Source organism: Eptesicus fuscus, chromosome 14 (genome assembly GCF_027574615.1).
Source record: "Eptesicus fuscus isolate TK198812 chromosome 14, DD_ASM_mEF_20220401, whole genome shotgun sequence".
Classification (NCBI taxonomy): Eukaryota; Metazoa; Chordata; class Mammalia; order Chiroptera; family Vespertilionidae; genus Eptesicus; species Eptesicus fuscus.
This window is the reverse complement of record NC_072486.1, coordinates 4915912-4940692: the sequence shown is the minus strand read 5'-3', so window position 1 is coordinate 4940692 and position 24781 is coordinate 4915912. Positions and strand designations below refer to the sequence as shown.

Genomic DNA, 24781 nt, shown 5'->3' with positions numbered 1-24781 from the left:
CGTCATGTTCCCAAATTATTTTCTGGTTTGTTTTTGTTTTTTAATCCTCACCTGAGGATATTTTTCCGTTGATTTTTAGAAAGAGAGTGGAGGAGAAAGAGAAAGACAGAGAGAAATATTGATGTGAGAGAAACACATTGATTAGTTGCCTACGGCACTCACCCTGACCAGGGAGGGCCCAGGCTGAGGAGGAGCCTGCAACCAAGGTAAATGCCTTTGACCAGAATCGAACCTGGGAACCTTCGGTACTCAGGCCAGTGCTCTATCCACTGAGCCAAACCAGCTAGGGCCATTTCCCGTTTTAATTTTATGTGTCCTCTTTTCTTTTTCACGTTATATATTTTTTATTTCTTATTTGTATTCTTTCCCCATTTTTCTTAGGTTTATTTTTTTCTCACATAGACCCATAACATTTGTAAGAAAATTTCTAAGACCCATAACAATTTTTTAAGAAAAATTTTAACACCATATACTTTGTAAGAAAATATTACAGTAAAATGTTTAAAAGCTTTTAAAATTACTTATGAAAAACAGACACATAGACACAAAAAGAGCCCATAAATAATCCATGCTTATGTGGTCAATTAATATATGACAAAGGAGGCTAGATTATAAAGGAGGGTAAAGACAGTCCATTCAATAAATAATGTTGGGACAGGTACATGCAAAAAAATGAAACTAGATTACTTTCTTGTACCATATACAAGAGTAAACTAAAAATGGATTAAAGACTTAAATGTAAGACATGAAACCATAAAATTTCTATAAGAAAACATAGGCAATAAACTCTCTAACATTATTCTTTCTCTGATATACTTGGACAAAGGAAACAAAAGAAAAAATAAATAAATGGGACAACATTAAACTAAAAAGTTTTTGCAAGGCAAAGGAAGCCATCAAAAAATGAAAAGACAATCCACTGAATGGGAGAACATATTCACCAATGGTACATCTGATAAGGGGTTAATATCCAAAGTTTATAAAGAACTCATACATCTCAATGAAAAAAAAAAAAAATCCAAACAATTCAACTAAAAAATGGGCAGAAGACATGAATAGACAGTTCTTCCAAGAGGACGTACAGATGGCCAACCGACATATGAAAAGATGCTCAACATCACTAATCATCAGAGGGATGCAAATTTAACCCATGATGAGATATCACCTCACACCTGTCAGAATGGCTATTATCAATAACAACAAATGTCGGCGACAATGGGAGAAAAGGAAATCCAAAGCACTAATTCAAAAGATATATGCACGCCCTATGTTCATTGCAGCGTATTTACAATAGCCAAGATTTGGAAGCAGCCCAAGTGCCCATCAGTAGATGATTAGATTACTATTACTCAGCAATAAAAAGGAATGAAATTTTACTATTTGCAACAACATGGATGGAACTAAAGGGTATTATGTTAAGTGAAATAAGTCAGAGGAAGACAAATACGATGTCACTTATATGTGGAACTTAAAGAACAAAGTAAAAAAAACAAACTCATAGATACAAGGAACAAACTGAGAGTTGCCAGATGAGAGGGTCTTGGGGGAATGGGTGAAAAAAGGTGAAGGGAGTAAGAAGTTACAAAATAGTCATAGGGATGTAAAGTAGAGCATAGGGTATACTAATATAGTCAATAATATTGTAATAACTATATATGGTTCCAGGTGGGTACTGGAAATATTGGGGGGTACACTTTGTAAAGATTGTCTTAACTACTACACTGTACACCTGAAACAAATATAAAATTTGAAAAATATTATGGGAATTACACTGTTTCTTTCTTTTTTTTTTTTACCAAGCTATGTCTTAACATAGCATCGTAATATCGGTAGACTGTACTATAATCTCTTCCATACTAGTATTTTAAATGTCACGGTCAGACAATTATGCTTTTCTCTGTATTAGCATATAGATTATAATGAAGGGCCTATTTCTGTGGATCTATAGGAAATGTTATATTCCATATATATATATATATATATATATATATATATATATTCAAAAATATTTACAGAATAAACTAAAATTTTTGATTTGCCTGTTCTTTGTCTAATTGTGGTGAAAATGAATCTCGCGCAGGAGTGGGGTGACACGGGCCTCCTGGGCCATTTTAGGATATTATAATTATAAGAGCACTGGCTGGCATTTGGTGGCTTGGGCCGGAGACTGGACATCTTGCCTTGCACGCAACTGTCCACACTATAACGAATGACCAGGTCTTGCTCTGTATTTGAATGTTCTTCAGATTTTCATGAAGTAAAACACATGCTCACAATGATAGGAGTAGTTCTGTTTTATTCAGTTTTCATGAACATAGTATTTTCTTGGTATGGTTTTAATTTCCTGCATTTTCCAAAAATTCCGCTATCATGGATATAGAGGAAAGAATTGGCTCTGTTTTCTTTAGGACTTTACCAAGAGTTGTTCATTCCTTTGGAAAGATCACATTTTCAATAGCAACACCATCTATGGCATTAAAATACAACTCAGCATGCTTGTAAACAGTATTTGTGGTTGCTATATGCAGGTAGGTGTCAAATAGAGGTGCTAACCTCAGACTGCCTTGTTCTGTCTGCTCTGATAATGAGCATTTATACACTGAAATACATGTGATTTTATTATGAATACCTTTCTCTTTCATTACTCATTTATATACAGGAATCTTATCTGTGAAATTTCTTTTAGAATGGTAAAAGTATTGCCAAATATTTCCAGTCAAATATAAAGCATTGGGTCTGCAAGAGTTGAGAACCACTGACCTACCACAAACAGCGTCAGTTTTAAAAGGGAGATTGACAATTATGACATTATGAACAGAAAAATATAATTCTGTACTTTGGGAATACAACCTCAACTTAATTACATTCTAAATGATTTCTTTTGTTTCTGTAGTGATTAAAAGAGTAAGTGTGCCTAGCCAGCATGGCTTAGTGGTTGAGCATTGATCTATGGACCAGGAGGTCGTGGTTAGATTCCCAGTCAGGGCACATGCCTGGGTTGCTTGTTCAATCCCAGTGTGGGGCATGCAGGAGGCAGCTGATCAATGCTTTTTTCTCAGCATTGATGTTTCTATCTTTCTCTCCCTCTTCCTTCCTCTCTGAAATCATATACATATTCTATATAATAAAAGCTTAATATGCAAGTCAACCAAACGGCAGAAGGACCAGTGGAACGACCGGTCGCTATGACGCGCACTGACCACCAAGGGCAGATGTTCAATGCAGGAGCTGCCCACAGGCCCCAGGCCTGCCAAGGTGGGTGCCAGCGGGGTCCCCCGATTGCCCCACAAGTCACCCCACAGAATGGCCCTGATCGCTGGCCAGGCCTAAGGAACCTACCCGTGCACAAATTTCATGCACTAGGCCTGTGTGTGTGTGTGTGTGTGTGTGTGTGTGTGTGTGTGTGTGTGTATTTTAAAGAGAGTAAGTGCAACTTTTAGGAAAATGCAAAGAAAAGATACATGGGTATTTTCCTCTTTGATAAGACGAAGGTATTTCTCTGACCCTCACAACTCTCAGTTTGGCTGCTGGTCAATACCTGCCAGCTTTTGAATCCGTGGATAATCACAGTCTTTGAAGCCCAGGCCGAAAGATTGCTTCTGGCACCCGTTGGATGGCACTTTCCTCCACCTTTGTTCGTTTTTTAATTTCCTGTGACAGGGTCATTGAAGGTTCTAGCTTTCCTCCTCGGCCTCATAGACATGAGAGAGGAACAGCCTGTTTTACCTGTAGGTGAAGTGAGTTTTGTGTGGCGTGATTCAAGAAGGGCTGAAAATGCACAGGTTCTCCCCAAGGCCTCCTAGATGGGGCGGAGAGCAGAGCAGTGGTCACGGGGGCTGGGGTGGTGGGGGAAGTGTGGAAGCGTTGGGCAGAGGGTGCAAAGTTATAGTTATGCCGGATGCATACGTTTGGAGATCTAATTTACAGGCATGATGACTATACTTATTACTGCACCAAATATGCTAAGAGAGTAGATTTCAGGTGCACACAAAGGAATGGTAACTACCTGAGGAGATAATGCTAATTAGTTTGACTGTAGTAATCATTTCACTATGAATAAGTACATCTAATCAGCAGGTTATATACCTGAAGTATATTTTTGTTTTTAAAGTAGTTTAACTGTGTTATTAGCTTCTAACTTCTGTCATATTGAAAATACTCTCAATACAAAATTTACAAAAAAGAACAAAAGGCAAATGTGTCCGTTATTTTAACAGCAGATGGCCCCGAAGTAACAAATTGCATCTGCTTTTCCAAGCTTCTTGAGTTTTAAATATATTTAATTATGGTGAGGGGAGAAAAGAAAGGAAAAGGACGTAAGAATAATAACCTTTTAGGGTTTTCAGAATTCTGCACTAGGTCCTGCTTTTTTTTTCTTAAAAGGCATATTTCATAACAATTATTTTCCTGTGGCAAGTCGACCGAGAAGATATTGTTAAAATATGTCTCTGTGGCTGTATGAGCAAAAACAATTCTGCAGGCAAATATGTTGGCTTGGCTCCTATTTGGGGATTATTGTCTTTATTTCAATAACGGTTCACTGCAAAGAATTTTTGAACCAAAGTAACTTGATTCTTGCAAATCGGTATTAGGTGACTTTTTTTTTTTTAACGTGCTTACCAATTAGTATAATTTTTGAATGCCTTTAAGACAGAGTTTCAGGAAACTGTCTACATGTGAAACCCTGAAAAGACTGGGGTATGTGACTAGCAAGCCTTACAGAGGTCTCCCCCTCAGTAACAGCCAGCCTTGGGTCCATTCTCAGAAACTTCTCTTCTGACTTGTTGATAGTGTGATGATACATGATATAATGACTGTTAAAACCTAGGTCAGTGGTCGGCAAACCGCAGCTCGCGAGCCACATGCGGCTCTTTGGCCCCTTGAGTGTGGCTCTTCCACAAAATACCACAGCCTGGGCGAGTCTATTTTGAAGAAGTGGCGTTAGAAGAAGTTTAAGTTTAAAAAATTTGGCTCTCAAAAGAAATTTTCAATCGTTGTACTGTTGATATTTGGCTCTGTTGACTAATGAGTTTGCCGACCACTGACCTAGGTCAACAAAAATAAATAAAGGAAGGGAGAAAAAAGAAAGCAAGTTAAGATTTAGCCTCTCTGTCCAAGGATAAACCTGTGGCTTATCCTTTGGGTGCCGAGGGGAAAGAAATGTTCGAGAGGATTATGTGGTGGTGGTGGTGGCTGTTGTAATAATCCCAAATCTTCAAAAACCTTACAAATAGAATACAAACAACTTGGTTTCCTGGACCATTTCAGGGTTAGTTGTTGACCTGACGCCCCGGGACGGCCTATTAGCTCAGTGTGAATTTCCCGCAAACAAGGACTATTTCTCCTAAGATCATTACACAACCTCCAAAATCAGGAAATTAACATTGATTCACAGCTACCACCTAAACCACAGACTTCATTCAGTTGCCATGTTTCTTCAGTCTCCTTCATTCTGGAACAGTTTTCCAACCTTTCCCAAACAGCTCTTCTCTCCCACCCATCACCCCTTCAAGTGACCATCCCATCAACGGTGTATCCCCATCACACTCTGTTCTATACCTGGCCTCATTTTTCTTCACACTATTTCTTAATTTTATTTTTTTGACAGTGGCAAGAAGTAGTTTATTGGTGGAGGTGAGGGACCTGCACCCATGAGTGGTGGGTTCAGAAATCCATGTCCTCGACCAGGTCCTGCAGATAGGCCTTGTACTGCTCCGACGTGAGACAGAGAGGGTGGCTGCTGGACATGTGCAGTCCAAGTGTTCTCCAGCGAGGAGGCACCCCCTACCCGCGCCATTTCTAGCAGAGCCCTGAGGCACGTGGGAACAACCTTGACCATCACTAGCTTCTTGGTCCACGGCTGGTCCTGGGGCCATGGCTCCCCCATGCAGAACCAGAGGTGCAGCGTGGTGAGCGTCTGCTTCCTTTGATGAAGGCAGTCAGATCTGTCACAAGTAGCCCCAGGTTGAACACGCTTCCTTCCATCTCCTTGGGGACCTCGCCATCAGGCCCGCGGCTGCTGTCAAGGAGAAGGTCCTCGCCCACAGCCCAGTATGTGTGGCAGGGGCCCAGCCTCTGGGTGCAGAGTGAGTCCCCCGCCCAGGCAGCTCAGCACAAAACTGACTTAGCCCTTCACGGCCCTGTCTGCCAGGAACGCCCCAGGGTCTGGCAGTGCTATCGGCTGCCCAGGGAGTGTCTTGTCCCCTCCTGACCCCTCCACCCGCAGGCCCCTGGGGCAGAAGACAGTCTTCTAGAAGACTTGGTGGCCCCGGTAGACAGCGGTCACCTCAAACTCCCAGTCTTCCTTGGGCACCAACAACTGCTTCAGTGGGTTTTCAGGGGGCTCTGAGTTTGGGTAGGGAGCAGGAATGTCTAAGTTGGGGCTCAGAAAGGGCTGAGGGGGTTATTCAGGGGCCACAGCCAGGCTCGAGGCCCCCTTCATCTGGAATTGGGCCCAAGGCCATGTCATTCAGTAACTCCTGCAGAATGTCTTTCTGGGTGACAGGTATTGAATCTGCCATCGGTGTCTGGAGAAGTCTCCAGCTCAGGAAAGTCCCCAGCTGAGTTCACAAACTAATAGATCTTGTGCGGATTATGGGGGTCCTTGCTCCGGTCCTCAGCTAAACGTAATCCTTCCTTCCTGTTCAGGGCAGACCTGAAATTCCTCTTCCAGGTCAGCAGGTCAGGCTTACCTTTCCCAGGAGTGTAGGCACCGCTGGCCTCTGCCCAGCCTGAAGATGCCCAAGTCCTCCTGCTGGGCATCCTGCCTCAAACCGCAAACCGTGCTTTCAGGGCATGCGGAAGCGCCTGCGGCCTCTGGTCCAGCCATGCTCTCCAGCTGCCCCCCCCCCCCCCCCGCCGCCCCCCGGTTCAGCTGAGACACCAGCTAAGGCAGGGTCCGAGGCTTTTGGGATCCCATGCCGGGCCGTCAGCTGAGCTTTAGGGCGGTGGAGCTTTGTTTTCTGCAGATTTCCTGAAATAAAAACGACTTTCTCATCATTTGGGCAACAAACCCCAAAGAGGCGGCACCCAGAGCCCGGCCATTCCTCCTCCCCATGCCCTCTTCACACTATTTCTTATGCTCTGGCTCTACGCTATGTTTATTTGAAATTTTAAAATCAGTTTTCTCTCTTCAAATTGAATGTAAGTCTTAAGAGGGCAGGAATTATTTTTTTGGTTTGGTTGAAGTTCCAAACCCAGAATATAGAACAGTTCTTAGCAATACATGCTCATTAATTATCAGTTGATAAAGGAATGAAGGAATGAATAAATGGATGAATGAATGAATCCTCCGGGGTTTGGGAGAGAGCGAGAGCTTCCATAGACAAAAGAATAACTCACAATGTACCTTTCATAACCAAAATTAACAGAAATATTTGTTATGGCTCTTAATTGCCTTTGCAGTGTAGCCATAAGCCACAAAACCATTTGGTTCGCTCAAGGAATAAGATATCTCTATATTTTACTGGCCTCAGTGATAAGAAAGCTTGTCTACTCATTTCTACTCACTTCCCAGCAATAGTTGCTAAATACAAGCCACTCTACTACTGACATAGGCCTTTGGAAAAGGAGAACTTTCTAAAATGGTGATTGTTATGAACTTACGTAGCCATTGAGCTTTGGGAGAGTAGGATTTAGTGTTTACAAACCAGTGTCTTTAAAAACTGCCCTGTAGTTAATGATTTTTGTTAGGCCATAGAAAAATGCTTTGAAAAGTGCCCTTCTGAGCTAAAAACAAGGCTGGGAGAAAAGACATTAACCCAGTTTCCTTTCAGTGGGCACATGGGCCAGCTTAGCATCTCTTTATTTTCTACAGTGATCTGAACAATTTTGATAGAACCACTTTAAAGCTTATGGAGGCAGCACATCCATTTGAGATTTATAATGATTTCAAAATGCCCCCAAGGAGATGATATTTTAATGGCAACTATTTCTCTACATGATTTTGTTATTTAATGAAGACGATTCTTACTTGAGCTTGGAAGGAACGGATGACTTTAGTTTTCTGTGGCTACACAATTCGTCCTCATCCTACCTAATAAAATAGTAATATGCAAATTGACCGCACCTTTGCTATGTCCAAGCCACACCCACCAGCCAAAGCCACGCCCACCAGCCAATCAGGGCAAGTCTGCAAATTACCCAACAAAGATGGCGGTTAATTTGCATACGCTGAGGGAGGGAGGAGTGAAGACTGAAGACAACTTACAAGGAAGAGGGAGGAAAAGCGGAAAGCAAGGTGGCTGCCAGAGGGAAAGCCCGGGCGGGGTGGGGGGGTGGAGTGGGGCAGGCGGCAGCAGCAAGCTGGTGCAGGCATGGTGGCCGCAACGGCAGTGGCAGGGGCAGCAGCAGCGGCCGCTTGCAGGATTCTTCCTGCAAATGGGCTACTAGTTAAAGAATAAAAAGGAAGATTAAAAACTCACCATAGAAACTTTCCATTACTTTATATACACTTGTCAGTTAAGTTCTCACCAAGCAAAATTACTTACTAGGATCGTGCTACAAGTAATTTATGATCCAGGATGCTGTTGCATGAGCACTAGAGAGTTGATTCAATTTAGCATTTACTTTTATTTCTGTGTTCCCTTTGCTGTGCCGCTATGGTTCTCTTGGCTAATGCAGCTGCAAAGGTCAGGGTAACTTTTAAGTTCAGGATGCTCCATGTGCAGCCAACCTAAAGCTTTTAACACTCCAGGAACTGATCGTTCTCTCAGGAAGCAAGTCCCCTATCCCAGATTCTTTCAGTCAAGGAGACTTATTTCAAGGCATTCTGAAATCTGAGCTAGCCCAGAACATTTACCAGCCCGCACCTCACAACTCAATCTTTGCATCACACCTTGGGTTTTTCTTCCTACATGAAGATGTTTTTTTTTTCTTCTTCAGGATGACACCCAGTAATCAGAAAGTCCTGTTCATTATAGTTATAGTATCCCCAACATAAAAACAAGACTTCATTGGTTGAAGACCAGAAATAGCCAACCATCTTCCATTGAAATGACTGTGTTGGCAGAAGAACTTTTAATCTTCAGACACTGTGTTCCCATCCTCGCACTAGAGAGAACAAGGTTGCCCAGGATAGACTACTTACCATGGCAGGTGTGGTGGTGGCATTGTTCCAGGTTCTCTCTCAACTAATCTGGAAAATCACAGATGTTTTTATAAGACCAGATGGTAGGGATGTTTGCCTTCATTTTCATAATGTGTTTGTTATGGTGATCCTCTGTGTAACAACCTCCAAACTCGTGGTATAAAACAACAGGCATATCGTGTTTCAGTTTCGTTGGTCAGGTAAGTGGCATGGCTTGGCATCTGTCCCATGTGGTGTTGACTGAAGGCACCTAGTGACCTCAGCAGGCAGATGGGCTGGTCTAGAGGGTCCGAAGTGGCGTCACTTACACTCAGCCTGTCGACTGGAGCACCTTCACGTGACCTCTAGAACATGATGAGTTCACGGTAGTCTGACTTCCTACATGGCAACTTGCTCCACAGACTGAGAGTTGTAAGAACCCCAGGCAGCAGCTACAAGACTTTTTGTGATCTAGCTTCGGATGTCCCAGAACATCACTTCTGTCACGTTTCATTTACCGAACAATTTACCAAAGCCGACCCAGTCTCAAGGGGAGGGGGAAATTAGGCTCTGCCTTATGGCTTTTCTTTGTTAAGATGCTAGGTAAGCCCTGAGTTCCGACCCCCCTGACTGAATCCGGCCACATGTATGTGCCGTGCACATGTTAATGGGCTCAGGAGCTGTTTTTCTCCTTAATCTGTATTTTGTCCGTTTGTTTCACAGACCCTGGCACTGAATCTATGGGTGCAGAGGAATTTTTTCCTTCCCCACTGTCAAAGATGAGTCAAGTTTGATTTCCACCTCTTAGGAACTTGAAGTGTATTCAGAGAGACTATACTTAAAGAGGTAATTGCAACAAAGAGTGATCCTATATAATAAAAGCCTAATATGCTAAGTGTCCGGTCATTCAGTTGTCCATTCATCCAATCAAAGCGTAAATGCTAATGATATGCTAAGGCCACTCAACCACTCACTATGATGTGCACTGACCACCAGGGGGCAGACAGTTGACTGGTTGACCAGTCGCTATGACATGCACTGACCACCAGAGGGCAGACGCTCTGACCGGTAGGTTAGCTTGCTGCTGGGGTCTGGCTGATCAGGACTGAGCGAGACTTCGTCCCGAAGGTCTCGTTCGGCTGTCTGGTCTAATTAGAATATTATGCTTTTATTATTATAGTTTGTGAGGACATGGTAAACAACTAACTGGTGTGTGTGTGTGAGAGACCTCTTAGTAAAGGTGATATTTGAACTGATTCTTCAGTGATATATAGGACCCTCCTCTCTCACCCCCTGTCTCCCAAAGTTCTAATTTCAGATCTGCCCAGATTGACAAAAGAAGAAAGAGCAGAGCCTTGTGGGACCATTTTATACAAATTTGCAAGCAATTTCTCCCATGGCAAATGTTCGTTAAAACCAAGTGCTCCCTTCCTATTCCTGATGGTGCCTCTCCACCTCAGTATCCTGCTGTTGCCAAGGAAGGAGCAGCTTATTCACTGTGACTAGGACTGGCTCTTCTTTTTTCTCATTCAAAGGCTTTTTGCAGCACTTTTCTTTGAACATGGATTTCTGTGGTGATACCCAGCACTGCGCTTCGGCCTACTGACAAAGGAGACTAGATTCTATTCGTGAGGGAAGCCAGATTTTTCAGTCCTCTGAGCCCTTCCTAGTTTCTACATGGTTTCCCTGTGCGCTTGTCATTCCCCAAATTAATGAAACCAAACAGGAGCACCGAAAGTCCATGTGCCAAAAGGTTTCAGACTCCAAAGCACCAAATGGTAGCAAGGCAAACAAGTGCCTCCTGAACATACTCATCTTCCAACGAGGAGAGGGAATGCTTCATTTAATGGCTTCCAGGGGATTCTTTGAAAACCTGAATATTGTCCTTTGCCCTTCCCTTCTCACTCCCTCAAAAACTCGTTATTTTAACACCTCACCACTGAACTGACTTCCTGTTCATCCATGGTGCAGATACATTCTTGTCTCATGTCAGTGAATTCATTTTCAATCAGACTAAGCAAGTTTGCAAGCTCAGTAAGAGTACTCATTCCACATTCATGATATTCTAGTCTGTGGTGCATATTCAAACGCCATGCATTTTAACCAATGGAACGCCTGAACCACGCACAGAAGAAATACAAGAGTAGGCTTGCTCCAACTCTGGCTCCTGCTTCAGTGAGGAAGGTCCTGTGTATCACGGTGCATTCTGAATTATAGTTCAGTCATCTTAAACAGTTTTTGTCCAGTAATCAAGAAAATTTCATCTCTGAATTCCCTTTTTTGACACTGTATGGTACTTTGAACATTAAATTTTATTTTTCAGAAAGTATGAAATAACATAGTTAAGTGGTGTGACAGATTTACAGCTCAGGGTAAAAGCTGACAGCAGTCAGGATGATATGAAAGTGGGGGACTGAAAATTAGCTAAGTGGCTCTTATAATTATCCAGTAAAAAATAAACATGTCTAGAACCCCCAAATACATTTAGAGATTAACAGGTTAAGAACATCCAAAACTGAATATAGACAAGCCAAGCAAATTTTTAAAATATTTATGATTTATTAAGTTTAAAGAAATAAAGCTAAATAACTTTAAACATATAGAAGTTACATGGTATACAGTGATAAACTGAGTTGTAACATTTTTAGATGACTTACAAAGGCCATTTTCAACTATATTAATTTTAAAGAAGTATTAGCAAAATGCAACATGGGATACTTAAAAATAACATATTAAATCTACCAAATCTCTTAATTTATGTAAAATGTTAAGTTCCCCTCCCCCCCGTGGTCACCCAATAAGAACACTTCTAATCAACTTTTTACAACTAGCTGACATATATTCATATAACACCAACTACTTTTATTAGCCTGAAAAAATTAAGCAATAGCTAAAAATAATCACCATGCATTTACAGAACTGCTGGTATACTATTTACTGTGCAGTCCACTAATATTTATTGAGCTCCTCCTATTTTCCAGGACCAAAAATATAATTGCTACCTTGTAGATTTGTCAAAACCGTCCCTCAAGATAATAGCATTTTTTATATAAAAGAAAATGTCTTGTTTGCCAACCTAATTTAAAAAAAAAAAAGAATCAGATTTATAGAAACTTGCTCAATACCATAAACAGTAACATATTTAATTATACTAACTTCCAATTTCAAGAGATTACTGATTTTTCACATTGTTACCACTGTTTTTGCTTTTATATTTTTTTCTTAAATTCATATGAATATATGCAGTATTTTTTATTTACATCCCATCACTGATTTTTCCTACTTCTCTCCTGAAGGTCATCATGACATTCCTATAATTTCTTGCATATAAATTTTAATAAAATATACATAAGTGGGAATGTATAGTATTAAGTATTACTCTATCATTCTGGAATTTAAAAATAACACAAGCACACATTTTAAAAAGCTACACATATTAAATAGATACAAACTGTGATTTCTAAAATATAGATATATATATGTGTAAAAAATGAACCTCATTGAAATTTTTGGTTTATAAATTATAATCTTAAATATAGGATGTGAAGAAGTTTAAATGACTATGTATAATGATGGTCAACCACATATAAGGTACCGAAATACATATTAAGTTTAAAGTACCTTTCCTAAGAACTGGGCTAATGGGTGGTTCCTCATTTTAGTTCAACTGGAATAAAATTATAAAAGGAGTATTTTCCTTTTGTTATTATGGATAACTTTAGCCAAACGGTCAAACAATATAAAATTCCACAAATACTGAGGATAATTCAGTTGTTAATAATTTCATTCTGGCCCACACCCAGTATTATGTAAGCACAGATTACCTTATAGACAAGTTGTTCTAGTAAGAGTATCTGACTAGAACGGGAAGGAACTATAAGGGAACAGACCTCATTAGAGACCTCGTAAGTGCCCTTAGTCTACAGGTTAGAGACTGAGCTCAATCTTGGTAAGTACCTTGCCTCAGTCATATGCCAAAGATAGAACCAGGCCTGAGCCTTTTATTCTGGGCTTGTTTTTCTCTTTAACCATATCTGCGTTCTCTCATTTTAGGACAAACTCATTCCTTATTCACTATATTTTAACTCTAATTTGGAAAATGACTCAGTAACAGATCTTTTTATCTACAGTGCAACAACACTCTAGTTTTTCTTTAAAAAATGAGCATTACAAGTACAGGACACAGTTCATAATGTTAGGGCACTTTTTGAGCTTCATTAAGCGGAGAAATTTATGCAGGAAAAAGTTCACTTTACATATAATTTGGTTTGGCTGCAAAATGCTTACATAAAAGTCATAGCTTTGAGATCTCTTTATAGCATAGTAACTTCATATGTTGTGAAATGGTTTTCTATAATCTTGACATTTTCTTCAGAGAGCCAGTTCTCCTGTTTTAGCTGCCTTATAAGAGCTTCCAAAGACTTCAATCTCCCTAGAGTTTGTTGCTCTTGTAGCTCAAGAAGAGTGATCTTTGAATGTAGTTTAGAGACTTTTTGCCAAAGATGCTCCTTATTTATATCCTGTCTGCAGTAAGAATGTTCCAATTGTAAGACTTCTGTCTCATAGTCTAGCTCCTTACAGGAGTCTTCACTGTCTGTGTCTTCCATTTCTACAGTTTCTTTTTGGACAGGCATAAAAGAATTAATTGTAGGTTTGGAACTTTCTGTGGGTACATAAATGGCAACAACAGATTCTTTATTTGGGTTTAATTCTTCAACCGTTTGAGTAATTGTGCTGAGTAAGAATGGATTGTCCTGTGCTGACTTAATTTCCACTGAATTATTTGTAACGTTTGGATTAGCAAGATGATTGGTAGTTATTTCAAGCACTTCTTGGGTTTCCAAAGACTGCTGAATACTTTCTGAATTTGAAGTTGTCAAAGTAATAGTTGTTGAATTTAGATTCTCAAAAGATGTGTGAAAACCACCTATGTTTTGGTTAATTGATGTTTCCAAGGTAGATTCTGGTTTTCCAGTGTCTTCCAGTTTAACTAGATTAAGAGTTAATATGTTATTGTGTATACTTCCTGCTTTTGGAGCTGGCGGCTTCACCAACGCAGATGAATGGAGAGATTCTGCATGTTCAGGGAGGACTCCTGTATTAACTGTATTTTTCTCTGGCTCTTTTGATGCAAATGATTCTTGTGACTTGGCTTTCAGGCACACCTCTTTTTCATATTCTATTTTTTTCTTCTGACAGTTGTTTTTGGAAGGGTCTTTTTCCTAGAAAATAATATTTTCAAATACTAAAAAAAATGTCCTTATTAGGCTTGTTCTCTTATTAGTCAGTGTTGAATACTTAATTACAACTTTAAGCAGGATATTGGCTAAGCCAATTTATTCAGTTTAAAAAAATTCTAACTATATAACTCAAGTAGACTTTAAAGTGTTTTTTAAAATGCATTCAGCATCCTCAATATATGATGGAAACATTTCAGATCATTCAAAAGACCAGTAAAAATACCTTAGATCATTAACTTATGGTAAGTTAACGATTTATGTCTGCTATTTTTTTGCTCCTCTTAAGTTATGCTTCACAATGGTTTAGTTTTAAAAAATTATCACTTTAGTAAAAGCATCAATCAGCTTTCTTTTTCTCAAGTATCTGTTTCCCCAGCACTTATCTTTCTTTCCCTCTCCCTCCTTCCACCTAATTTCCTGCCACTCTGCAATCCACCCCCCTGCTCAGCTTTCTCCCCTCTTGCCCTGCCTCCAATACCTGACTGTCTTCAGGCAAAGAAAATATTGTTGGAATTGCAGTTTGTTTCAAGTATCGAATCCCCCATCTGATGTCAAGAGAGTCAGGAGTGAAATGGTCACTGCACAGGAACTGGTATTTACTGGGCATCCATGAATCTCGTTTCATGTTTTTTAACCATTTTTCAAGTCGTTCTTTGTCATGTAGAGGAAACCTGAAATTAAAAAAGGAAAATTTTGCTATATTTTTACAATTTTGAGATAGAAACATAAATGACAGAGAATCACTGATCAGCTGCCTTCTGCATGTCCCTTACTGGGGATTGAGATAGCAACCCGGGCATGTGTCCTGACCTGGAATCAAACCTTGACCTCTTGGTTCACAGGTCGAAGCTTAACCAATGAGCCACGCCAGCTGGGCTATGTTAATATTTTTAAAACAAGGAGAAGTTAACTCAAACAAATGGTTTAGCTGACAATAAAATGAACACCAAGACTTAAAAGATACTAATATTCCGTTCTCTTTACCAGAATCACCCTCAATTCTATCTGCATGTAATTTAGTCCAATATTCCTAGGCTTCCTATAACCCAGTGGTCGGCAAACTGCGGCTCGAGAGCCATGGTTTGCCACTCTGTTGACTAATGAGTTTGCCGACCACTGGGACAGGGGCTTAATCACAAGGAACAACAAGGGCCTATAATTATTGGAATCGAGAGTCTAGGTCAGTGGTCAGCAAACTCATTAGTGAACAGAGTGGCAAACTACAGAGTGGCAAACTGCGGCTCGCGAGTTTGACACTCTATAACCCGACCACTGCTATAACCAATGAACTGGGAACTCTAAAATTCAAATTCTGAAAGAGAAAATGACACAAGAAAAAAACAAGACATGTCCTTGAGAAAAGACACTCAGATCTATTTTATAATATGAAAAGAATGAAATAGAAAAGACAGAGAAAGTTGAGAGCTCTTTATATATGTACTGACAATGGCCTTAGAGTAAGGTCAAGCAGACTCAATGTTTTTAAAGGCAAAATTAGACTAATGGCAGACTTTTACAGAAAATTTTTCCTGCCAGTCTAACTAGGTAAATGGATTTGGATTAAACTGTATTAAATACTTAACAGTAATTTATTTTTCTTTCAATGATTTTACAAGAACACATTCCAAGACACATCCTATATAATCCTACCTAATAAAATAGTATTATGCAAATTGACCACACCTTTGCTACGCCCAAGCCACGCCCACCAGCCAATCAGGGCGAGTATGGAAATTACCCAACAAAGATGGTGGTTAATTTGCATATGCAGAGGGAGGGAGGAGTGAAGACGGAAGAAAAGCGGAAAGCAAGATGGCTGCCAGAGGGAAAGCCCGGGTGGGGCAGGGCAGGGCGGAGGGGCAGGGCGGAGGGGCGGGTGCAGGCGCGGCGGCCACAATGGCAGCGGCAGCGCATGCGGCTGCTTGCAGGATTTTTCCTGCAAATGGGCTACTAGTCCTATATAATCAAGATGTAATATGCAAAGGATGGTTATGCCGTGAAGCATAATGACTGACCGTGTAACGACCGGATCACGGGTCAGCAGGAGGATGGGGCAGCGAGCTACAAGCTGGCAGAGAGCTACAGGAGGGCAGGGCAGCGAGCTACTGGAGAGCTACCGTGCGCAGGGTTACTAGTATTACATAATAATCTCCTACTTTAAAAAAAAAATAGTAACAACATACGGTTTTTCATACAAAAAGCAGGGCTCTACATCCCCAACCATGTGCTTTAGGCTTTGTCATTCCTGAACAGGGAGCTTCAGGGCTGAAGTAAAACAGGCTGCACAAAACAAATGGGGAAATTGAAGAAAGAGAGGCAGCCGGGTTAGAGCGAAATGAACTAGTTTTAAACACAGGGAAAATGAAACAGAATATTCCAAATACGTTGCTTTCCATTTGGGCATGTAGTGCGTGCCCAGTGCCGACTTGTCTCTTTACACAGTAAGTGTGAGTCAGGAACTATGATATCCCAGTACCTTTACACACGAGGGACCATAAGCACAGCGCGTTTAAATAATGCGCAGGTTAGTGGGGCCAGGATTTGAACCCACCAGGATTTGTGAACCCTCTACAAACGAGGACACACTACCGCCTTCCCGTTCTTCGGAGAAATGAGGACGTACATGCATGGAACTGTGTGGTGGCATCAGTCCTGGGAATAAGGCCCTGTTCTCCCCATGAATGAAGCCGGCATGGCATCCACAGCCCGAGCAGGAGGCGGGTTCTAACCGGCTCTGCCCCCAGACCCTGGCGATCAGCGCCCTCCGCTCGGAAAGGCCCCGTTTCCTCGGGGAAGGTGAGTGAAACGACACCCCTGACCCAGCTCTCGGTGGGTAAAGGAACGGGAGTGCACCCCCCGGAGGGCAGGCGTGACGTCAGGGCAATGGGGCCGGGGAGGCGGGGAACCGCTCGGAGAACCTCAGGGCGCCTCGCAGACCGGTTTCCCGGGCGCTATCGACACCCCAACAGGCCCCTGTCCCCGTCGCGGGCCCGGCGTCCTGGCGCTTCCCCATCGAGCTCGAGCCTTCACGCCCCGCTCCCGCCGGGCCAGACCGCGCCCCGGGACACCCCGAACCCCGACCCCAAACGGCCTAACCCAAAAGCAAAGCTGACACTTCCGCTCCAGGGACTACTCACGGGTAAAAACTCAGCTTGCGGTCCTTATTGTTCCGTCCCCGTCGGTTCTTACAGCAAATCGCTGCGCAATAGCGAGGCATCGCTCCGGCGCGGCCCGGGAGGGAGACCCGGCCGCCTGCGGGCACAGGTGGGCCCTCCTGCTCGCTGCCGCGGGGCCCCAAACCCAGGCCGCGCGCGCCACCGCGCCTGCGCGCGGACGGGCTAGCAGAAGACACCGCCCCCAGCGAGCCACTTCCGCTTCTGCGGGCTTCAGCACCGCCCTCTGGAGGGGGGGGTGGATCCGGAAGTGACGCCTAAGCTGAACAGCAACAACAGTTTTCCACGTGCGCGTTGGGCGCCGCGGTCACGTGGGGCGGCGGCAGCCAATAGGGGAGCGTTTCGTGTAGGTTTTAGGCGGTGGGGACGCCCGCTGCGGCAGCGCGCCAGTCGGGAGCCGGCGGAGAGGGAACGCGGCGGAGGTGAAGGCTGGAGGAGGGCGAGGTAGGTGTCCCGGCGGCCGCGGGGCGCACGCCGGCTCCTGGGGGACTCCGGTCCGGGTGAGGGGCCGGGCTGAGCCGCTGTGCGAAGCCCGTCGCAGCGGCAGCCGCCGGGGAGCGCGGGGGTTGGCGCGTCCCGGGGCCTGGGGCATCCTTTGTGGGTTGACTCGGCCTCCCCGTCCCCCGCGGCGGCCGGAGGGCTCGGGGCTGCCTGGGGTTTGTGCGGGAGGTGACGGGGAGGAGGGGACGGTCGAACCGCTGAGCAGTGCGCGTCGCGTTGGGGCGTCGGGCCGCTCGTCCGGAGAAGGGAGCCGGGGCGGCGGTCTGCCTGCGGCGGCGCCCGGACGGGCGGGGCGTGGGTCGGCGCCCCTGGCGGAGGCGGCACCGTCCCGCCCTGTGTGGGCCGCCGCCTCCGGGGTCGGGCCCCGGCTGCTGTGGGGCGGGCCCCTCTCGGGAATGAGAGTCGGTGCAATGCAGAAGTCCGGGGCAGACATTCAGCTGGAAACCGGCACAGCGTTCGCTACGCCAAGGTGCGTCCTGCGGGGCTGAGCCCCGCCCGGGACCCTGACCCCCTGCAGAGCCGGCGGCCTCGGGGTGCCCTTTCCGCCCGGAGTTTGTACTTGACCCCTGGTGCCCGTGACCATGACTAAGTGTGGGGAGAAGGGATCCACCTGCTCATCCCGCCCCGCGGAGGCCGCGGGAGAGGAGGGCAGGCGTTTCCACAAACCCCGGCGTCTTTCGTCAGCCGGTGTGTCATCAGAGGCTCTTGGGGACCCCTGGGGTCCGGCGCTCAGAACTCGGAGCTCGCCTTCTCCGTCCTCCCCCCTCATTACGTCTGTACCAGCCGGGGCTTTGAGTTACATCTTCGCCGAGGACAGAGAAGTGTCCGGCAGGCTTGGCTGGAATGGAAGACCCGTGTTGACTCTTGGGGACCTTCCAGTTCAGAAAATGACGGCCTTCCCTGGTGTCGCGGCCCGGGCGGCCGTGCTGTGCTGTCCAGATTCGGGGGTGACAGCCTGGGGTCCCCTTGCGGAGATGCCGGCTGGAAGCTCTCCCGGTGGGGAAAGTGCTGTTAATCAGGCAGGTTGAGCTGTTCACCTCGGTAATGCACTTCTTTTCCTTTTCCCGCGAAGTTAAACTACTGTTTTAACTCCCTCAGAACATGAATTCCTGACGTTTGAGATCCTTTAAAATATCACCTGGATTTCCCATTTTTATTTTTTCCCCCCACAATATTAGCTGGGGAAAGTCAGTTACTGAGTATGTGTGTGTGTGTGCTCTGTGGACAGCCTGCCTCGTTGGTGGAAAGGCAGACACGTTTTTCTCAGTCCGGCTGCATTCCGTTTGCCCTTGAGAAGGTTACAGCCAATGTAAGGGTCGTACAGCCTATAGAGGTGAAGTAACGCGGGGTCGGCTACAGTCCGCCTTGTGCCCGAAAGTTTATTGGGTTTCTCTTGAAAGAAAGTCTTACGATGAGCCCCATGGGTAACATTGTCTTTCTTTTCTCTTTTAGGGCATTAGAAATGGCTACGCCCCAGTCAGTTTTCACTTTCGCCATCTGCATTTTAATGATAACGGAATTAATTCTGGCCTCAAAAAGTTACTATGATATCTTGGGTTTGCCAAAATCAGCATCAGAGCGCCAAATCAAGAAGGCCTTTCACAAATTGGCCATGAAGTACCATCCCGACAAAAATAAGAGCCCTGATGCGGAAGCGAAATTCAGGGAGATTGCAGAAGGTGAGTCGGCGCCTGCCTCAGGTCTCTCAGGTATTCCTGGTCCAGGAGAGCGGTAGCTAAGAAGGGTGTGTGTGTTGAAGACTGTGGAGATGGGAGGTGGAGTGGGATCTACATTTCCATATAGCGAGATTCTCGGGACTGTGTTCTTATAACAGATAACTTTGATTCCTGAATGGGTGGATAAAATGGTGGTATTTTTTTTTTTTAATTGACATACAGATCTAAATGTGTTGAAAAATTTATTTCATTATTTATAAAATTGTTTCGGTGTCAACAGGAATTTTTGGTACCCAATACTTATAAACTAACTTATGAAACAATGTTTAAGTATGGAGATTAAATATAAAAAAATATTAAGGGTAAAAAATTTAAATAGACTGAAATGCCTTGGTATTTTTTTTTCTATCTTCCTTGATCTACATTACAAAGCCAAATTTGTCTTTAAAGGAAAAGTATGAAACAAAGTTTTACTTAAGACCAGTTCTAAAATAAATTGCGTCTCCTGGACATTCAGTAATTAAGGGTGGGTGGAGTTAACTGAGTAGGGGGTTGGAGTTAAAAATATTTAGCACAGAAGTGAAAAATCTGAATTCCTCTTAATTCATTATATTTGACCATCAAATTCTTTAATAGAAGTAATGATTTTACACAAATAATATGAAGAATAACTGTAATTGCTGCCCCATTTATTTGTAGCTATGGTAGCATTCATTGAACAAATATTTATTGGCTATTTACTAGGAGCATGCATTGTGCTAACTGCTTATAGTATGCAATGAAGAAGACGAAGTTCCTGCCTTTTGTAAATTTCACTTTATTCTTTTTAAAATATATATATATTTTTTTATTGTTGGTAGTATTACAGATAGCTCCTATTTCTCCCCCCTCTGCCTCCTAGCTCCAATCCTCCCCACTCCCCACCCCCTGTCTTTACCACCAAATTGCCCATGTCCATGGGGTATGCATATAAGTCCTTTGGTTTATCTCTTCGTGTCCCCCAACCCCATATCAAGATATATCATCAGTCTGTTCTGCGGGGGCCTGAATCAGCGGGGGCCAAACATGGCGGGGATCTCCCTTTTCCGCGTCCCGCGCGGAAAGAGAAATGAATGAACCGGTTCTAAGTGGAGGCGGCCAGGGATTGAGAAATAATAGAAATAAAGAAAACAAGACGCAGAAATAGATTCATGAAGCTGGGGCTGGGTGGGACGCCATCTTTCCTCTCTGATGGAGAGGGAGCATGACGACGAGGACGACCCTGAGCCACCCAGCAGGTTTATCTTATATCCCCAAATCCAGGAAGTAACACCAAAACTTAGGATCAAAGGGGCTTATTTGCATTCTTAACTAGGCCCTATCATTACTGGATTTACATATCTAGATCCGCCCCTGCGGACACCCGGGCTGCTATGAAGTCAGAACTGATTACCATGTCCAGCCTCATTGGGGAAGCATGTTCCCAGGGCGTGACTCGGCCTAAGCCCTGAGTTTGGCTGACGATAATTAAGGAAATGCCCAGGTGCCTCCCAGGCGGCCCTCTACACTGTTCCATGCCTCCCTGCTTCGGGTCTCATTTTGTTGGTCCTTTATTCTTACTTTTATATACTTTGGTTTTACTTATAATGTGAAAGTCTCTAAAATAGAGAGTTGAATGTACTTATTGAAGAGGTATGCAATCCTGATTACCTTCAGTTACTAAAGTATCTTTATTTCTTTCAGCCTATGAAACACTGTCAGATGCTAACAGGCGAAAAGAGTATGACTCTCTTGGACACAGTGCTTTCACTAATGGCAAAGGACAAAGAGGTAGTGGAAGTCCTTTTGAACAGTCATTTAACTTCAATTTCGATGACTTATTCAAAGACTTTGGTTTTTTTGGTCAAAACCAACACACTCGGTCTAAGAAGCACTTTGAAAATCACTTCCAGACACGCCAGGATCGTTCCGGTAGACAGAGGCATCACTTCCAGGAGTTCTCTTTCGGAGGTGGACTGTTTGATGACGTGTTTGAAGATATGGAGAAAATGTTTTCCTTCAGTGGCTTTGACCCCACTGGCCGGCACACGGAGAATAGATTCCATGGATCTAGCAAGCACTGCAGGACTGTCACTCAGCGCAGAGGAAATATGGTCACTACATACACTGACTGTTCAGGACAGTAGTTCACTTTCCTTCTGTTCTCACCGAGCTAGCTGACTGTTCTTCAGTATCTCTGATGCAAAAGTTTTCTGTGAACTATTTTGACGAGTGCATGATTTCACTTAACTTGATACAGTTGTTAAATATATTTAAATTGTTTTTGACAAATTAACATTCAGTTAATAGAGAAATTGTTAATTAATTTCTCTGATTAGTAAAAGGTCTTGAAAAAGAAAAAGGAGATGTAATTTTGCCTGGTCTTTTTTCTCCACCTGGGGCCAGTTTTATTGCCAAGAAAGGAATGAGTTTGCCTGATTTATATTTAAAGGTTAAACTCTTAAATTTATGTTAGATTTTAGTTGTTTGAACTTGAATGATTTTTGCAGTGGAACCTCTGCTAACTTAAAATTGCATGCTCTGTAGCATGGCTGACTTGAGTTGCTAAGTGTACGGGGAACTGGACGAAGGGGCGTTGAGCAAGGGAGAGCGGTGGCTTGGTAAATGTCCACCGCAGCTTCAGGAAGGCGTGGCTGAACATTTACCCCGGCCGTGCCTTTCTGCTGTCCAATGGGCGTAAAGGAAATGATGGTGCTGCTCACCGTCACTCGTGCTGAAAAAGTTGGGGACTTAGGAAATATTGCCAAGAGATTGTTACGTGTTTGGCCCCTGGCTAATGATTTTGTAAGGTTGGAATCATAGCTACTTCACATACCTTTTCACCTTTCTTTCTTGTTGGCCCTGTATGTCTTAATACAGGTGTATGGGTTTTGTGTGTGTGTGTTTCCTCTTCTTTGCACTCATCTTTATCTAGAAATTGACTAATACCTCATTCTGTTTGTAAAAACAGTAATTTCTACGCAACCTTATTATGTGCAATATTTTTAAATTCTAAGAAATGTGTGCTTTTGTTTTCAGATAGACTTATTTCTTTAGTTCCGCACTTTCCCACATTATACTCCATATGAGTATTAATCCTATTGATACATATTAAAAGTAGTAAATGTCTCATACAATGTGTGTGAGTGAGAGAAATATAATATTTACAATATAATGTTCTCTGGTGTCATTTCTTCATTAAAAGTTTACTCTGCAATTCTGGAGGTATGCTTACACTGATCGAAAACCATATTCCAGAAGTTACCTTGCTTTCTTTCATCTTCCTTCCCTCACTTATTTTGGTAGTTTGAAGATTTTGTGAATTATCTTTTTGGTGTATTTTGCTTGCTAGAAACAGGTATTCATGCCACTGAGTCATTCCTCTTTAGACCAGTCTGGGAAACAGCAGAGGCTTTGCATAAAGCTCCATTTGGTAATGATCATTGAAGAAGGTCCGTTTATATTTACATACCTTAATTTCCTGGAAATTAAGTTTGATGTGTTAATAAGAAAATAGCCATACCTTGAATTTTGGTCTGAGGATTCTTTGTAGCCTATCAAACAAAATGAGTGAGGGGGATTAAGTTTAAGGATTTTTTAAAAAATACCAGTATATTTTTATTGGTTTCAGAGAGAAAGGGAGAGAGAGAGAGAAACATCAATGATGAGAGAGAATCATTGATTAGCTGCCTCCTGCACAGCCCCCTACTGGGGATTGAGCCCGCAACCCAGGCATATACTCTTGACCAAAATTGAACCTGGGACCCTTAAGTCCATAGGCCAGTGTGCTATCCACTGAGCTAAACCGGGCAGGGCAAGGATTATTTTTATATTGTTAGCATCTGTTCCCTTTTCTCTAGAGCCTGATTGTCTTCCCTGTTTTTCCCCTTTTGAACATTTATTTGAACCCCTCTTCCCCCCCGTTTTTTTTTAACCTCCTTTTGTCTCTGCAGAGGTGATGACGGAACCTTTGGTCTGTAGCCAGTTGGTCAGAACACAGGTAACAATGTGGGCTTGCCATTGGCACTTGAAGCAGAGGGCTGAGCCCTTGACCTTCCGGATCTGATGCCCTCTCCAAGTAGAGAGCACCCGAAGTGAGTTGAATTGTAGGACAGCTGGTACCTGGAGCATTACCTCGGGTGGGGGAACCTCCCCCCCAACACATTGGGAATTTGGGTCCCAGAATACTGTTTTGGTGGGCTGCTTTAAGCTTCCAACATGCTAATCTAGATTTTGAATCTAGTAGAAGTACCAAGTTTTATTTGTCGAATTTACTGGACTGTGGAACCATTTGCACTGAGTACCCTTAGCCATATTTAAGTGTGCAAAAGTAAAAGTCATGTGATATGGGCAATAGATCAAATTTATTCGAAGCGTGATCTGAAGAGAGGTATGACTTTATGAGGGTAGGTGCATGTGTATAGTATTGCCTTGCTTTTCTTTGTTATGAACATGAGGCAGCTCCAGATTAAAGCTGGATGTTGGCCATAAAGATTGGATACTTACGATTAAGAAATACAATGTACATGGTAATGAATGCATCTTAGTGAGCAAGAGCAGAAAAGCCCTTCTTATTCCCAGAGTGTTCATTGACTTCTCCGTGTTTGTTTGCCACCTGGAAAATACATAAAAATTCTGACTGTAGAAAGCCAGTCTTGGGGAAGTTAGAGACGTCACCCAGATGGATAAAGAAAAGTACAAAGATAAATGCATCCTACTCATTCATAGCTGGCCATCTTTCTTCATTGAGGAAACGGAAGTCATCTGGGAAGAACTCCCCAAGCTCCCCACCACCCTGCAGTAGCAGCCCCACTCACTCTGCTTTTGCAGGCGTTCTACTGTGAAAAGCTCACATTCCCACCTCAAGCCAGCCCTCCACTGTGCCCAGATCACGTCAGCTCCAGAAGTTCAAATCAGTGCCCCCACATGCCTCCCACTCCTCTCACCAAGGGTTTGCTTTCTGTCCAATCATTCCCTCCAGCAAACAACCCTTTGCTACTTCTCCCACGTTGAAAGCACCAAGCCTGATTGATGCCTAACTGTTTCCCTGCCAGCCTGATTGCCTCTAACTGCCCTCCCCTGCAGGCCTGGTCACCCCTCACTGCC

At 43.4% G+C, this 24781-nt stretch overlaps 2 protein-coding genes and 1 pseudogene across 4 annotated transcripts; 1 reads left to right on the top strand and 2 right to left on the bottom strand.

Annotated features, from left to right (window-relative positions):
* Window positions 1-5602: 5602 nt before the first annotated feature.
* On the bottom strand, window positions 5603-6562 carry LOC103294301 (interferon regulatory factor 3-like; annotated as a pseudogene).
* A 4799-nt stretch (window positions 6563-11361) lies between these two features.
* Window positions 11362-17646, bottom strand: THAP5 (THAP domain containing 5). Of its 2 annotated transcripts, XM_054726039.1 has the most exons (4): window positions 17445-17490; window positions 16491-16587; window positions 14786-14978; window positions 11362-14289 (listed from the first exon to the last, which is right to left on the bottom strand). In XM_054726039.1, exons 2-4 carry the CDS (start codon window positions 16529-16531, stop codon window positions 13381-13383), a joined length of 1143 nt encoding a protein of 380 aa, XP_054582014.1. In that variant the 5' UTR covers window positions 16532-16587; window positions 17445-17490; the 3' UTR covers window positions 11362-13380. The 2 variants fall into 2 exon arrangements, with proteins under 2 accessions (XP_054582014.1, XP_008145446.2); XM_008147224.3 differs by lacking the exon at window positions 16491-16587 and having other exon boundaries at window positions 17445-17646.
* Window positions 17647-17841: 195 nt separating this feature from the next.
* Window positions 17842-22892, top strand: DNAJB9 (DnaJ heat shock protein family (Hsp40) member B9). Of its 2 annotated transcripts, XM_054726399.1 has the most exons (4): window positions 17842-17924; window positions 18666-19000; window positions 19434-19660; window positions 21380-22892. In XM_054726399.1, the coding sequence occupies exons 3-4, from the start codon at window positions 19444-19446 to the stop codon at window positions 21820-21822; spliced, it is 660 nt and encodes a 219-aa protein (XP_054582374.1). In that variant the 5' UTR covers window positions 17842-17924; window positions 18666-19000; window positions 19434-19443; the 3' UTR covers window positions 21823-22892. The 2 variants fall into 2 exon arrangements, with proteins under 2 accessions (XP_054582374.1, XP_008145434.2); XM_008147212.3 differs by lacking the exon at window positions 18666-19000 and having other exon boundaries at window positions 17843-17924.
* Window positions 22893-24781: the final 1889 nt, after the last annotated feature.